The sequence below is a fragment of the Engraulis encrasicolus genome, chromosome 10 (genome assembly GCF_034702125.1).
Source record: "Engraulis encrasicolus isolate BLACKSEA-1 chromosome 10, IST_EnEncr_1.0, whole genome shotgun sequence".
NCBI classification, from domain to species: Eukaryota; Metazoa; Chordata; class Actinopteri; order Clupeiformes; family Engraulidae; genus Engraulis; species Engraulis encrasicolus.
In genome coordinates this window covers 53,824,842-53,841,591 of record NC_085866.1, presented here as the reverse complement: position 1 = coordinate 53,841,591, position 16,750 = coordinate 53,824,842, and the positions used below count along the sequence as shown (strand labels likewise).

The window sequence follows — 16,750 nt, the reverse complement described above, 5'->3', positions numbered from 1 at the left end:
CAACTGGGTTTTTTACTTGACAACCAAATGCGATAGTATTAAAGTTGGGGTCTTATCCATAGCAACCTGCAGTTTAGAATTAGTAACGGCAGTTCGTCAGAAAGTTAGGAAAAGAAGCAGCTTAGACACCCGCACGCTCGCATGACATCATAGGTGCCCTGTTCTCGGGGAATAATGGACACCTGCTCAGCCAATCACCGGGTGATAAACGTACGTAATGTAATACTTCAAGCTTGGAAATAAAAAGGGTTTGGTATTGCTTTAACGAGTGTGCCTACTTCTTCTCAGTCCGCTGCCACTTGAGCACCAAAGCAAAGAGCTTCTGGAAAGGCTCGATGCTCTCCTTGATGACCTCCACGGTGGGGTAGGTGGTGGGGTCCCACTTGTAGAGCTTCTCCTCCTCATTGATGAGGACAATGGCCTCCTCCGCGTCCTGCAGCCTCTTCTGAACTGTCCTCACGTCGCTGACATACTGCAAAAAAAGGATAGGGGATTACCAAAGCAAACTGATGCATTTGTATCATTGTAATTCAAAGCAAATTGCCACAATTCTCAAGAGAGACAAATTGTGAATGTTCCAGAAAGCAGCACTGCACTGCACATACAGTAGACAGAAAGACACATGAAAAGAAGGTCATCAGACCTACTCAGGGCCCATTCATACCATTTGCTTGGTAGATTATGTATATAATTATTTGAGTCCTAACCCTCAACATACACATATACTGTATTTTGGCATTGGTTAGCATGTGTGAAACATTCCACACGTGTCCACAACCCTCCCACTCGTGGTGTATGAATCAGTCCTTACGTTGTGTGCAAATCCTCCAAAAAGCTACGTTTCGGACCAACCAACAGACTGGCCGACCTCCATAATCGTGCTATATGCTACACACACACAAACACACACAAGTATAAACAACATGTAAAATCCCAATCAACCTCAGAGGGAACCGTTCCTCATCCTCACCTGCTGCATCATTTCCAGCTCGGAGCACTCCTCGAACTCCATCATGCGGCGGCTGAGCTTCTCCAGCTCCATGGTGAGCCGCTCCCGCCGCAGCATCAGCTCCTGCTCGCCCTTACGCTTGGCCTTCTCCATCAGCTGCCAAGGTCAAAGGTCAAAGGTTACAAGGTCAAAAGCTGAAACCTGGGGTTTTACAGACGCTCCTGCTCGCCCTTACGCTTGGCCTTCTCCATCAGCTGCCATAACACCACACCACACAACACAAGGTCACAGAATCACAAGATCAGAGCTATGCAAGGGCTACACTGAATGTGATACGGTAAGGCAGGTTAAGTCAACTTGCGTCAAAAATATTTTCTCTAAAATGTTTGCCGAGTTGCTGTGTTAGGCCATTTCACTGATTACAGTGCTAAATGATATGGCAGATATGCCCCAGATTCAGGGTTTTATAGTTTACGTAGTTAACGTTGTAAAACCTCGAATGAAACGAAAAAAAACTATACGAATGTAAAAGTATGATACAAGTGTAGTTTTTCTACAACACAACTAAATTAAAATAAATAATTCCTCCTGATGCTACCGTGAATAGTTCAAAGATCAAACTGAAATTTCATGTTACTGGGATACTATGTTCACATTTCACAAGCCTACTACAGTCCTGCAATTTATAGTGACTTCAAACATGCTGTTTTGCTCAGAGCTGTATAAAGTAGAAGTATTCTTACAAATATAATTACAACACTAGTGGTATGATATTACATGGTTGTTTTTTTAAGTTTCAATTACTTCCATCGATATTTCGGGAGCAAATGAATGTTAAATTAAATAAAAGCACTTCAAAACATTGCAAGAGTGATACAGACTGATACAGAAAACAGCCAATAAATTGTTGCTCAGTATCTGACTACTTGTATTTCCTCATCATGGCTGAACATTTGCTTTGCGTTCAGTAGAAATGTAATGCATTGCAATGCATTGCAGAATTGAATCGAATCGGATTGGATCTAATAGAATCGAATCGAATCGGATCTACTACCTCCCGAATCGTGATCGAATCGGATCGTGAGGGCAGTGCCGATCCACACCACTAAATATTACACCACTAGTGTTTTAATTATATCTGTAAGAGTACTTCCACTTCTACTTTATACAACTCAGGTTTTGCTAGGGCAACAGCTGATTGATCAACAACAGACAGATTTACAAAAACACTTCATCACCACGCTGCAAAAGGTGGGTCTTATGACTGACTGAAAACACTTGTAAAGACTGTACCTCACGGTTAAGCTCGAAGATCGGCAGGATGTTTTGGGGCCATACGAGCACCATTGAGTTCAGGTCGAGGTCCTCCTTGCTAAACATGTGCACGTCCAGTAAGTAATTCAGCCTGTGCTGTGTTTCCTGCCATAGAAAACAAAGAGCTTCAACATTATTTTCTGCCAGGCAAATGGTCTTCCAAAGACTGATGTTACATGACTGGGTAATATTCAGCAGTATCACGCACCATAATCTTGGCATTGAGCTCCTCAATCCCCTTAGTCTTCACATGTTCGATGTAAGTAATCATCTCGGTTATGTCCTCCGTTGTCTCGGGGACTTTTAATGCGGTCTCCCGAATGGTTTCAAACTCCTTGCATATACTTGGATAAAGGGGGGGAGGGTTAATCATGAAGACTCTATTGCAGATTTGTAAGGATAGAGGACATGTACAATCTTTGATGATTAGATATAACATCTACAATTCCAACATTTACATTCGAACACCTGTCAGCTACATCTATTCAGTTGCTGGTTACATACTGTCTTTACAACTGGGCACAATGTGTCTGTCATGCTTTACCAGACTAATATAGAAAAAAACACCAAGAATGATCATATTTTTTGTGACAGCAAGCAATGGTGTGTAAAATCCCAATTGATCTTACTCACGACAGTGAGCATGGTGCTCTTACTTGCGACAGTGGGCACGGTGTGTGGTGATGAGTCTCTCCAGGAGCACCTTTCCAAAGGCGTTAGCCTTCTTAGCCAGGCCCTGTTTCAGCTCGTCACAGTCCAGACGCACCATGGCAAAGTGAGCCACCGAGGGAAGGCTGAACATCTCTCTAGACAGCTTCCTAAAAACTTCCACTTGCTAACAGACACATCAAATCAGGAATCCAATGTCAAATCGGTGGAAAATAGTAAGCTGTGTCATTGATTAATGGATAAGGCTAAGATGAGAAACTTGCGCTGAAGAAAAGTTTACAAATCCTTTTCGATACCAATATGAGTGGTCAAGTAAAAACCATGCCACCTTTCTTTCTTTTTCTAACACAAGTGACTGCACTAAACAGATGATCAAAAGTCTTCATTGGTTTTACCATAGCGTACTCATCAAAAGTGTGCTCTTCCATCATGAACTGGTCAACTTCAGCTTGTGCTGTGCCATTGACCAACCAGTCGTAGCTCTTCACTGCAGAAATAGACAGGGGGATGGCATTGTTGCCGTATTACTAAAACTGGGTTCATGAGAAACATTTTTACGGCTATTTTCACACAAAATTAAGACATCCATATGATGCACTAGTTTGTGTTACAGATAAAATGCAAATACATGGTTGTTTTTTATCATGCTGAAATGAGTGAAAATAAAGCACACAAATGTAGCCTGGCAAGGAGGACGATAAAATTTAAGTGTCTACTGTAGCCTCATTTTTTTTAGCATAAGTCTACAGACCCAACCTTCTCCCCACTGTATGCCGCTATGGTCAGAGAGACTCGAAAAGAGAGAGGTACCAAAGGCCATTGTTTTTGAGTGCTTGTTTTGCAAAGGGGAGGGGGGAAATCCCCCTTTATGCAAACCTAAGGACCATTCGATTGAAATGAATGAGACGCATGGATTCTATACAAGAAATCGAAAATTGTAACTTCATGGGGTTGTTGAGGGTCTAGGTGTACTCAAATCTATGATCAAGCAAAGCTTGTAGGCCTATTGTTTGAATTTTGAGGAAAAACTAACTTTTTATTTCAGGCCAAGCGGGTGCCAAACGTCCCTTTAAACAGACCTGTTCAGGTTGGACGGGCACCCATAGCAAAGTATTACGTTGGCGTATCTCTGTATATACAATCTTTGCTATGGTCTAGTATGCAGTAGCCTGCATGTTTAGCCTGGGAAAACCCATGCTGCTTTGCACAATCGTTCAGATCTGAAAGACAGCATGGATTCTATCCCTCAGCGAGGGTTCCAGATCTTGATCCTGATCTCCAACCGGAGAGCGAGGAGAGGCTGAAAGGCAATGGCTGCAGTTTGTTTGAATAGCTACAACTGACATGATTGGCAATGGGCTACGTATATATATGCCAAATGACACATGCATAACACCCAATAAACTGCCACCGTTATGGCCATGGGCCATGGGTACGAGAAATTGTAAAGGTAGCCTCCAAACTATCTCACTTAGGAGGACATCTGGTGTTAACCAGGCGATTGCACGTGTGCATCCACTCATTAACGATCCCTTGAGCCTTACCATAGTGTTGAAAGTGTTCGTTGGGCTCCTCCAGATGTTTACGTACTGCACCTCTAACCGTCTTCTCAGCCCAGACTAGCACATGCTCTGCCACGCGGGCATCCACCATGGAGGAGTTGGCTTCCCCCAGCCAAGACTGAACCGTTTGAACTTTCTGCAAGGCACACACAGAAATGTATAATTTGATTTGAGATTGATTGATTTGAGATTGCCCTTGCGATGGGATTGGGTGGGGTATATTTGTTGCACGTTTTAGTGTTTTCATTGCACTTTTCAATGCACTTTTCACCCCTTAGGCCTTCGCCTTTCCCCTTCCCTTCTGTTTTTCGCATTCACTTGTAGAGGTATTGCTGTCCCAATTCACATTGAGACAGAGGGGTAGGGGTAAAGGGAAGGGCTTTCAACCCCTTCAAACGGAGATATTCCAGAGGCACACTTCAAACAGAGGGGTAAGACCATTTTCCCCAAATGCATTGCGAATGCCTTTTTAAAAAAAAAAGTGGCATCCATGAAAGCACACAAATATAAATAATTTTCGCCGTAATTTATGGCTGTGCATTTGTAATAATTGTTGCATTGTACTAAGTTTAACATTGTCCCAATGTGTATTGGTCATTTTCTCCATGAAATGCGCTTGAGGACTTGCGAGGGTCTTGCAACACCGTTGTCCTTATTTTAATTGTTACCAGAGTGATTACAAGCATTACAGTTGGTTTAGCCATAGAGAGGCTGGTTTTGAATGCTATGAGAGTCATTCCTTGATTGTTGAAGGGGTGTCTCAATTCAGAGGGGTTGTGTTTCCAGCCCTACCCCTTGCTGCTCCGTGTGAAGGGACGAGGGCCTAGGGGAAGGCATAGGGCTAGGGGTAGAAGACCTGTTGCAACTACTTTGTATTTTATATGCAGCACATTTAGTGAGACTGATGATTCAGTATCATGGAAATGCACTGTATGAAGACATTTTTTAAAGTGTTGTTTTCCTCAGCTCTGGGTGAAGTCTTGAAGCATTTGAAATTGAGCATGTATCGTGTCAATTCAGGTTGGATGAACGAAGTGAGATGAGCGTGACCTTTTCATTGTCTGTGCATTTCATTTCCTCATTTACTTGATTGGCCCCAAGGATAGAGGCCAGATTGGATGGCATTAAATTATTTTAATTCTGGTTTCACTTTATAACAGCGACAAAAAAACAGCTGTAAGGCTGAGGGCAGAATGCTGTTCACTGACCTTTAAGTGACATGACTGCCAATCCATAGACAGAATACAGTGCATGTATGAGGAGGTCGTGTGCATGAGAATGCCTGTATGTATGAGAATGTCACGCTATGCATTTTTGGATATTTTGATTTTAGCAGACGCTAAATATGATAAATTATGAATACCAACAAAGGTCATGTTACTTATTTAGACGAAAATCCACTGCAGAATACTACACTTTATTATGTTCACCACTGACATGAGGTGTCTGACATGACTTTCAATGGTATCTTTCCATTGCTCAATACAATGATAAACATGAGAAACATCAATTTGGTGGGATTGTACAGTACATGCAAAAGGATTTGTATCTATGCATCACACTCACTGACAAAGATCATCTTCTTTTTGCATTGCTTCACATAGAAAAAATCATATTCTTCTTGGTCTTTGTAATCTTCTGTATATTCTTCTCCGCTGTTGTTTTGATGAGGTCAAGGCCAGGGAAATCCATGGCAATGACTCCATAACAGGGAGCATGAAGTTCTTTCAGGTGACCATTTAACCAAGGGTTTACGTCTTTCGCTATTTTTCTTGGTGTTAAAGGTTTAAGTTTGGGTAGACCAGTGCCACTTGAGTAAGACAGGACCACCTGCTTAAAACCGCATTTCCCAGCAGCCTCAGCCAGATGCTGCTTAATTTTCCTCTTTTTAGCGTCCAGGTCTGTCACTATGTAATCATCAGGCCCATCAGTGCCAAAAGTCGGAACGCCTAGCGTGAATTCATTTTTCTGTAAGAGAATAACCTTGCCTCTCGCCTCGCCCATGGTCGGTATGTCTGACTTGACCCAGATGTTTTGATGGCCTTTAATGACATTTTGGATTTGCGTTTGAACGCTGCTCTTGTCTTTGTTGTTGCCCTCTGGCTTCACCCTCATCAAAACCCCCTCACTCTTGTGTTGGTTTAGAAAACTCTGCACAATGTTCAACACTTCAGGGAACGTGACTTTTTGCGGAATGATTCCGTGCACAATTTCAAGGTTCTTGTTGACCCTGAGGTCTAGATAGCGTATGCCGGCCTTGAGTTGGTCTTCCAGTGCCCATGCCTGGCAGGTGGCGTAGTCTATGGGCTTAGGAGGGCCATGAAGGGCCATGGTATCATGGGTGCCAGGGATGGTGATGGTGGTGAGCAACTTGTTGTCGTCGATGGACTTCATCCAGACGTACGGCTGTGGTATCTTGAGCTTTGGATCATCATTAAATGACTGGTCATCACTGTATGCCCTGTCATAGTAAGCAATGAGATTGATGTTATTTTTTTTCACTCTGAGAATATGATCACATGGTGCTCAAATATTGTTTTGAACACACACCTACACACGAGTCACAACGCAATAATTTTGTATTTCTATTAAAATACAGTCTTTAGAACACAATGAATACAAAACAATCTATAGCCAATTCAACTAATCGAATCATGTAAAACCATATCAAACCATAAGTTACATAAGTTTGAATGTAATGATTTTGTGTGTGTGTTGCCTTCTTTTGCTCCTATTAATACTGTTCATGACATCATGTGCCTAAGTTCCTAATGAATGATGTAGTCTGTCATGTGTAAGTACAGCACATGTCATGTGTCATTTGTTGACAGCCCAAACCACACACACACACACACACACACACACACACACACACACACACACACACACACACACACACACACACCAAGCAGATTGCAGCGTCGTTCAACTCATTTGCCCCTGGTATGCTTGACTTGACAGTGCTTGGTAGTATGTGTTTCTTATAGTACATTAAGGGTAAAGCAGAATGCATGCCATACTTACGTGAGCAGTAGAGTGGAAAAGACTACCAAAAGCAGTTTGCCGCTCATGTTCCTCATGTGCTACAATCCTGAAAAAAAAAATCAATTTCATTTTCACATTCATTTTCACATGACACCCTACTCTACAAATGTACAAATGTACAAATCTTAAACCAAGAATCCAATCTCCCTTTCTGTCGATGTCAGGTGTATTTGTCTTATCTAGATGCCAGCTAACATTAGATGTCTTGTATTCAAATGTACATCTGTAAATGTACTACATATCTACATCTACTGTACATACTTCCAAATCTCTGTCTGTATTTACATACACACTGCTGTCTTCATCGCATGATTGGCACATCACATCAGACATGTATTGTTAATTTTACTTAATACAACATCTTAGGCTGTTTGACAGTAAAACATGGTGCTTACCTTGTGCTGAAACTGAAGGTGAGAACAACCTTTGAATGAGTATGGAGCGCACGTCTGAGCAAACCTGTACTGAACACCGCCTTATGTATGTTTGGGGAAAAAAGGAGTGTTCAACTAAATAAATGTTGTCTCAGGTATGACCAGCAGTGATAAGCTATCTACTGTACTGCTGTGTAGGTGTGATTTTTTTTGTCAGTTAGACTAGAAACAAATGAACAACCATTTATCAGCAAATGCAAATCATTTATCAAATGCAGTTTCAAAAACTTCACTCATGGCTTCACCAGATGATTCAGAGCAGACTTCCTTATTGGTGGTTAGAACAGCGAATGATGAAACTGATGAATGACTGTGTAACCAAGGTCCTGAAAATTCCTGACCAAATCTTGAACTCGCAACCTGACAGCCACAGGAACTTCAGCATCGGGAGGCAGACGTGCTTCGAAGCGACCTAATAGCCAAAGCAGTAACATACTGTATTTGTATAAGACTTCGGGAGTTTCACTAGCGTTCCCTGACAAGCTCTACCAGCAGACATCCGTTACAATCAAACCCCTAAACCTCACTGGTCATGACACAACTGTAACAGAGGTCGGACGCAGTTGGGCCGACATCCAACAGGCCTGAGCTCTGCTAGCTTGCATCCATAACAATTTCCGTCACATATCTGAGCAAAACATGCTCTCAATCAGGGGCCATACTCAGTAGGGGGCAAAGGTCACCGGATATTTCCACAATCAGCTCAGCACATGATGTGAGGATGATACAGCTCAAAAATGTCATGAGCTCTTAACGCCTTTTAGCACAGATTGTCTTTGCAGTGCTCATATGCGACTAAGTGTCCCAATTCACACTTTTGAACGACTATGAATAAGCATGATAGATTTAGAGCAATCAATGAATCAATAATGTATCTATCTGTCTATCTCTCTGTTTGTTTGTCTCTCTGTCTGGCTATCTGCTTCTACATCCCAAACACATTCCACAGGCATGACATTTCCAACTTCACCTTTAGACATATTTCAGGTCCACAAACCATCTTCAGTCCACAACACATCTTTAGTTAAGGCCTCTTTACCAAACATGATATTCATGTCTCTTTATGTCTGAAATGGTCTAGCCTTGCCAAACATATCTGAATAAATATGAAAAAGATGTCATGATGTCAGATGTCTAAAAATGTACTTACTCTGCCATTAATTGTATTTTTTGCTATGCCAGTTCATCTCACGCTCTTGTGCTGTATGTACCTTTTTGTCTTGTTTAAGTTGTGCTTCAAGGATCAAACGTTTTTTTTTGTCACAGATAACAGAAGCAGCTGTATAAGTATCACTGATATACAGTACGGACATGTACTGTACTGCAAATGGATTATAGATAGATAGCACATTTTTTTTAAGTCATGAGTGAGCAATGAAACATACAGCACATCGTAAAAACGTTGCATGTTTTTTCTGAACCCCTATACATAACAGAACCTATTTCAGAAATTGTTTTATTTACACAGACCTGCAAACTCGTCAAAGAAAAAAAGGTGACGGTGTACAGCGGGGGTTCTATTTCTATTCACGTGAATGACCTAATTGGCTGGGAAAAAGGTGACTGTCACCAAAAGGTGACGAGTTTGCAGGTATGTTTACATGTTAGTACAGTTGAGGTTTGAATGATGTCTGTTTTATGCTGCCTACATACTCTATCTAACTAACTGAACATCTATACCCTTTGCACTGATTGTACAGAACAATACCCTCCATGCTTGACTTGAGCTACATCAGTTAATCTAGGCTGTATGTCCAACCTTAGTTCAAGTTTATGTCCAAGTAGTTCCAAGACCAAGTGGCACTGTGTGGTGCTGACCCCCCACCCCCCAAGACTGTCAAGCCAGTGCAAGTGTTACGTGTTTATCCAAACTGACATGCACGGACAGCTGTTGATATCGCTCTCTTAAAATAAAAAAAATTACAAAAGGAAGAGGAAGAAGAAGCAGCAAGGTCAATTTTTGGTGCTCGTTTCTCATTCTGTGGTGCTGCACCACAGAACGAACGGTCTATGTACAGTATGTGAAAGGATAGTCCAGAAAAGAAATAATAATCGTCTGCAACACTGCTCTATGCTCCAAAAAGTTTCATGGCACGTGCACTTTGATGAAGACCTGACTATCCGAAACGTTATGGCATTACACTTTTGGAAGCATGGATCAGTGTTGCGGACCTACATTATTTCTTTTTAGTTCTCCTCTGTTTGGACCTTCCTTTTTTGAAACACTGGTCTACACTCTGGCCATGGACACCTACGGTACCTGCATGGTGTTGGTGATCTTGTTGAGGATCTCCATGACGGCGTCCTCCAGGTCCTGGAAGCTCGGGTAGAACTCCATCTTCTCGTCGTCGAAGGTCAGGTCCATGCGGAAGAGGGGCAGCTGGTAGGCCCTCTCTGGGCTGAACAGGCTGACAAACTCGTGCACGCTGCGCCCCACCAGGCTCTTCAGCTGCAGGAGTGGGTTATACAGGAAAGAGGAGTAGAAGACAAGCGTCAAGCTAGTGTTAAAGGAACAGTCCACAAAACGTATACACGTCACTGGTCCACCATTTTTGGGAATATGCTCATTTCCACAGTACATCTCCCCTCCCCCCTTCTGACAAACTGTATAGTACGGTGCCCTGCTATGCTATTTACGCATGCAAAATATGTTTTGAGCTATTTATTAGTGGTGTGCATTGGCACTGCCCTCACGATTCGATTCGATTACGATTCAGGAGATAGCGATTCGATTCTTTTCGATCCGATTCAATTTTACAATGTATTGCAATGCATTACATTTCTACTGAAAGCAAAGCAAATGTTTCATCAGTCATGATGAGGCAATACAAGCAGTCAGATACTGAGCAACAATTTATTGGCTATTTTCTGTATCAGTCTTGCAGTTTTCAATGCTTTGAAGTGCTTTTATTAAATTTAACATTCATTTGCTCCCGAAATATCCACGGAAGTAATTGAAACTTGACAAAATTGCCGCATTGAATTGGATCGCCCATGCCCCGCATTGCATTGCATCGCCGAATTGATTATTGTTGACACCACTACTATTTATGCATGCAAAATATGTGTACATTATCTCTACGAGATATTGATTGCAACGCTATGCTACCATGTCATTCAATATCTAAATTAGATTGTGATGGTACAATTTAATTTACTTTCACACCCTGTTGTATTCACCTGGTTTGAGATGAGGGTAGAGGCACAGTTGTAGAAAGAGTCCAGCTTGTCTTGTTTCACTCCTTGCACCATGTCCTTGCTGGTGAGCAGGTGGATGACCTTGGGGAACCAGGTGTTCATGAGCTTGTCCTCCACCTTCTCACACTCCAGAGCCACTTTGTTCTTCAAGGTCATGCAGTCAACGGGCCCAGTTGACCTTTAAGTACAAATCAAGTTTCGGTCTGTGTTTCTTAAAAGTGTAGTTGCTAGTAATGGGAATGGGAAAAAGCACTAACCAACAAAATAGCTAATGTAGTTTGAAACCATGGTTTTGAGAAATGCATCCACAGATGAATCCACAGATCTCCACAGAACTGTATGTATCACTTCAGCTGGAGACAGACCTCCTAGACTTTCTCTTAACATGGCTGATCACGCTACATCTACCAACAGTATGTATCAAATATGATGGCAAAGTATGTCAATTTCAAAGAAGCACCCCCCCCCCCCAACCAAAAAAATAACAAAAAACAACAAACAAACAGACAAACAAACAAATAAACAGTGGGCACACCTGCAGTCAGATAGGTCAACCAGCAGCAGATTGGAGAGAGTTGTGATACACATATCCAGCGTGATCCTCATGACGGGATGGAGAACGTGCAGGTTCTTCTTCATCTCCTTACGGTTCTTGATAAAGCTGTCCCTCCAAGAACTGGAGAAATCCAGAACTCTGCGAATAACAACAAAGAAGAAGGACCAATGCCAATGTAGAGCGATGTTGGTGACCAAGTAATATAGACAAGATTCTGTTGCTCATCACTGGACACAGTTCAGTGCAGGCCGGTTATGGTGGGGAAAAAACTTGTCACGAACGATATCTTATTTTGATATTGACAGATCAATATCAATGAACGATCACAATTACGCACGGACATTGGACAACATATTGCTAATAAAAATTGTGTTTCATTGACTATACTGGGGCTGGGCAGAATCACATAACACAGTGCTATGTGGTAAACATGCACAGTTGAATGTACAGAATATAAAGAAAACTATTCCCAAATGAACTAGAGTAATAACAGCATTTATAAAAAAAAAAAAAAAACGATGAGTTGTTAATAGTTAACAGATTAAGTAAGGGTTAACGTTCGGCGAGAAGGTCGCTACCGTGGAATAGCAGCACGACAGAGAGAATCTTTAGACCCCGACGCGGAGCGGAGGGGTCTTGTTCTCTCTGAAGTGCTGCTATTCCACAAAGCGACCGACTCGCCGAAAGTTAACCCGCTTATTATATGGATATACTTAAATGATTCACACATGGCGGGGACATTTCTTTAGGCCTATTTAATGTTAAGATTGTTGCTGCGCAAAACAAAACAGTGCCGTTGTGGAACACCGCTAGGCAACAGCTAGGTAGCCAGGACAACAGGTGTTGTCTATCACAGCAGCTGATTAGAGTGACAAAAGACCGGACCCCCTGCGAAGTGATATGAAACATTCGCTTTAGCCACTGACTTGTATACAAGCCAGTGGCTTTAGCAGTGAACGTCTTGTTGCCATTGACAGCGGTAGCCAGGACAACGGGTGCTGTCTATCACAGCAGCTGATTAGAGTCTTGTTGAAAAGTCGCTTTAGCAGTGAAAAGTCTTGTTGCCATTGACAGCGGTCTGTTATAGACCAACCCGTCCGTTATCGAAAAATAACAGACGTCCGAACGTTGGGGAGCCCCGTTGAAATGAATGGAGCATTCGACAGATGACGTCACAACCATATAATAATGATAGATAATTAATAGAATATCTTTGTCAACTGACTGTAATGTTTTTCCCCCTTAATAATAGCCCAGGCCTAACACAGTATGCAGAGCACATGCACATGCACATACACTCACTTTGGTTCTACGAGTTGCCCTGGTCTTTCTAGCTGATTTCCTTTCATGTCAGGTTTCTGAAGGACAGTGTTCACTGGAAAGACAAAACACATCAGATGAATATACCTGACAACAGTTTAGACAGATCAGAACAATTGCTAGCCAAATAATCCTGACTTGTGAACAGAATAACAAAATTCAATAAAATGACAAATGGTGATGGGTCAACAGCGTTTTAGTTGTATCACACGTCAGGATGTTGCAGCCACAGCTAATGCCACTACTGCATGGGGTAAATAATTATTACTTTGCTTTTAGTTGATTATCTAAGAAGCATACATGTATTAATTACAGTACTGAGGAAGACACACGCCGAAACGAGTCTGTGTACAAAAATAAAGAAAACCGTTTGATGCAGGGTGCGCCCCCTTTTCTTTGATTCTAAGTATTTTATTTGGGCCTGCACTCTCAAAATAATCAAGAAACCTGATCGAAGCCTGCTACCTGCCATACTTAATTACAGTACAGTAATTGCCCATTACTAATTAAGTTATGGGTATTAGCTGTGGTTGTACCACCGGATGTCTGAGCCCAAAAACACGCCATTGATCCTGATAAATATTGCAGCATGCCCTGTCAACACGAAATTTGTGTGTATATTTCCCTGAGCTCTGAGAGCTGACAAGACAAAAGCTCTAAGGTGCTGTTTCCACGTAGCAGGATATTTTTTATGTGGGTATTTTTTTCCCCTGTTTAGGTGGAAACACAACATGGGGATAAAAATAAAAACTCCATTGTAACGGGTGCATTTTAGCTCCCTAACTGGGATATTTTTGAAGCAGGATTTTTGATATGTGGGTTTTAAAAATCTGCTTGCGTGGAAACGGAAGGCCAAAACCAATGTAACCAGGAGAAAAAAATATCCATATTCAAAAATATCCTGCTACGTGGGAACAGCTCCTAAGGGTCTCCTCAGGTGTTCATGCTTGCCAGTGTAACCACCAAGTCCACATCCAGTCTCCAACACACAACCTTACAGCAACTCATTTGTGAGGCACACAAAGTTCAAAGTGAGGCACACTAGTTCAAAACCAGCCAGTTCAATCAGTAGAATATCTTTTCCAGGTGTAGGGTGGGAGGTGGACTAATCTCCTATGCCAAGCCGTACTTGCATGTATGCCAAAGCCTTCCCCATAACATTACACTTACCTGATGCTTTTATCTTAAGAAGCTTCCAACTGGTATGCGATTTGAAGCCCACATAAGCCCACAGCTGCTCTGGTGTGGTGCTTACCTGCCTGCTAGACCCTGGCATGCAGGGCCGGACTGGTAATCTGGCATGCAGGGCCTGACTGGTAACTGGCATGCAGGGCAGGACTGGTAACTGGCATGCAGGGCAGGACTGGTAACTGGCATGCAGGGCAGGACTGGTAACTGGCATGCAGGGCAGGACTGGTAACTGGCATGCAGGGTTTGTTTTGTTTTATTGCGTTTTTCTTTCTTAGGGTCGGGCACTCAGTTTAGAAGGGGCAGCCGCATGGACAGGAGACTGAGGAAGTGAAGTGGAGTGAAGTGAAGTGAAAGCCCATTGAGAAACTCCAACTCCCATTGTCATTGTGACACAGCACTCCACAGCACACAAGTGCACACTGCACACAATGAAATTGCATTTATACCTTACGTGCAAAGGGGCAGCCCTCAATGGCACCCCTAGGGAGCAGTGCGGCGGGACGGTACCATGCTCAGGGTACCTCAGTCATGGAAGAGGAAGGGGGAGAGCACTGGTTGATTACTCCCCCCACCAATCTGGCGGGTCGGGAGTCGAACCAGCAACCTTTAGGATACAAATCTGACGCCCTTACCGCTTACCCATGACTGCCCACAAAGATAGACTACGAAAATGGCTTGTACTTTGTACTATGTGGGGCCAGTTAGAACTAAAGATGCCGGGGTGGGTCTCTGGTCCCAGCCCAGCTGGCATGCCATGGTGCTGTTTACCTGTGTGCTGGACCATGCCCTTCATGAAGTTGTCGCTGACCTCCTTGCACAGCTCCTCTAGCAGCTCCTGGTGGCCAGGCCGCTGCCGCAGCTGAGGCGGCACGCGCATCAACATGGCGTCCAGCCACTCCTGCTGGATGGGTACTATGGGGCTGGCCTCCACGCATTGCTTCAGGAACATATAGTTCTGCATAATGATGGGGCAAAAATGCAAATGTTTTCTTATTCTGTTGAACACCAAAGCTTTTATGTGTACTCTATACACTCTTTTATGTGTTTCCTATTTACTAACGCAAAATAAGAATTTTTACTTACTCTCCTGCTTTCAACTTGTTTCTGTTAAAAAGAAAAGAAATGACGTTTAAATAAAGTGTGTAGTCTCCTTTGGTAAATGCAAAATTTTAAAGGTGGGGGAAGGAAAGGTGTTTAGAATAGTTATTATACCGAGCTGGTCATCGGGATGTCCACAGGCTCAGGATCACAGCATGGGTTATCAGAAGCTTGTCTGTAGGCCTCCATTGCATTGTCCATCCTGGAAATTCACAGATCTGTTCACCTACTTTTTCCACACTACCTAAATGCACGAATGTGCAGTCATTGCAGACAAGTGCACTTGCAATTCTAGGTATACGTGCATGCTTCGCTCTTACATGATTTTTTGCAGCTCCTGTTGGTAATCTTTAATTCTCCTGTGTCGCAGAAGTTTCCTCTGCCTTGCCAGCCTCTGTGGAGGTACCTCAGACGCACCATTCTGCAAAGGCCCGGTTGGGATAGGTGGGAGCACGGTGTATCGGTGGATGCCATCCTCAATCGATGACTTCAATCCTCCAGTGGAGGTAGGCATTCCAAAACCAACTTCACAAAGTAGAAAATGGAAAACCATAAAATGCAAAACTAATGCGCTCAAATAAATGAACATTTCAGAATGTAGGTCGATAACTAGGCCCGCAACGCTATTGATTTGCTGGCCACCTGTTAATCAAAATTGTCAGCTAATTTCATATCTTACCTTCTTACTGATATAACCGGAAAATGATTTGTGTGTTCAGTAACACGTAAAATATACATTTATGGTAGAAGAGCAGTGACAACATTGGTCTTTACGTTCCTCAGGCGAGTCATCGGGGCAAGAGAGTAAACACATGTGTTGCCATAGAAATAGTAAACTGAGACGTGCGAGTGCGCTGATAGGTCAGAACGCGGAGATCATGAAATCATGCTGGCAAGAAGTTATTTCACGTGTTTGCAAAATCACATACAACAACAGCATGTTTATTTGGCGATGGCATTGGAACAACCGGTTCTTGCGTCGATGCATGTAGTACATTCAAAAATGAACAACGATCGCGCAGGCGTTTTTTGATGGGAGATATGCTGCTGATGCTGTTTACAGGCGAACCTACCAGCGTTGGCCACTAGGCGGCTTCACAAGCTGTACGGTATGTTGCTCTTACAAGTCAGTGCATCAATACAGAGATGCCACAAGATGCAGAAAGCCATTGCAGCGCTTCTCCTCTTCCTCAGCTGCCCCATTTTAGTTGTGCTGCACTGTAATCCAGGCATGTTGCTGCGACTGCCCATGCAGTTGTTCCTTTGTCTTGCGTGACGAAGCGCCCTATAGAGAGAGCGAGTATATTTTATTAGCACCGGATCAAACAGATCCCAATGTGTTGTAGCCTACGACGTCACAGCACACCCAGTGGTCTTTTGTTTATTTAAACTGAATGATAAAAATCACGCCCAG

The 16,750-nt window shown here is 42.8% G+C and overlaps 2 protein-coding genes across 2 annotated transcripts in view; both read right to left on the bottom strand.

Moving 5' to 3' along the window:
* dnah12 (dynein, axonemal, heavy chain 12) overlaps positions 1-16,118 on the bottom strand; it is an 83,621-nt gene extending 67,503 nt beyond the window's left edge. Inside the window, exons 1-16 of the mRNA XM_063209351.1 lie at positions 16,016-16,118; positions 15,657-15,861; positions 15,451-15,538; positions 15,322-15,342; positions 15,007-15,193; positions 13,030-13,102; positions 11,707-11,865; positions 11,154-11,349; positions 10,234-10,422; positions 4,477-4,630; positions 3,328-3,419; positions 2,920-3,098; positions 2,472-2,607; positions 2,243-2,368; positions 971-1,105; positions 279-472 (exon numbers count right to left, since the gene is read on the bottom strand). Of these exons, the coding sequence (XP_063065421.1) occupies positions 279-472; positions 971-1,105; positions 2,243-2,368; positions 2,472-2,607; positions 2,920-3,098; positions 3,328-3,419; positions 4,477-4,630; positions 10,234-10,422; positions 11,154-11,349; positions 11,707-11,865; positions 13,030-13,102; positions 15,007-15,193; positions 15,322-15,342; positions 15,451-15,538; positions 15,657-15,850 (2,123 nt within the window). The 5' untranslated portion in view covers positions 15,851-15,861; positions 16,016-16,118. The remainder of the gene's footprint in view (positions 1-278; positions 473-970; positions 1,106-2,242; positions 2,369-2,471; positions 2,608-2,919; positions 3,099-3,327; positions 3,420-4,476; positions 4,631-10,233; positions 10,423-11,153; positions 11,350-11,706; positions 11,866-13,029; positions 13,103-15,006; positions 15,194-15,321; positions 15,343-15,450; positions 15,539-15,656; positions 15,862-16,015) is intronic.
* LOC134457364 (1-phosphatidylinositol phosphodiesterase-like) lies at positions 5,904-8,001 on the bottom strand. The gene is made up of 3 exons (XM_063209350.1): positions 7,935-8,001; positions 7,519-7,585; positions 5,904-6,955 (listed from the first exon to the last, which is right to left on the bottom strand). Exons 2-3 carry the CDS (start codon positions 7,572-7,574, stop codon positions 6,091-6,093), a joined length of 921 nt encoding a protein of 306 aa, XP_063065420.1. The 5' UTR covers positions 7,575-7,585; positions 7,935-8,001; the 3' UTR covers positions 5,904-6,090.
* Positions 16,119-16,750: the final 632 nt, after the last annotated feature.

What these genes read in the sequence shown, in the direction of transcription:
- LOC134457364 (XM_063209350.1), bottom strand. Translation starts at nt 7,574, where the DNA reads ATGAGGAACATGAGCGGCAAACTGCTTTTGGTAGTCTTTTCCACTCTA. An exon ending in TTTTCCACTCTACTGCTCAC is followed by an intron (nt 6,956 to 7,518) that starts GTAAGTATGGCA and finishes TTACTATGACAG; the next exon opens with GGCATACAGTGATGACCAGT.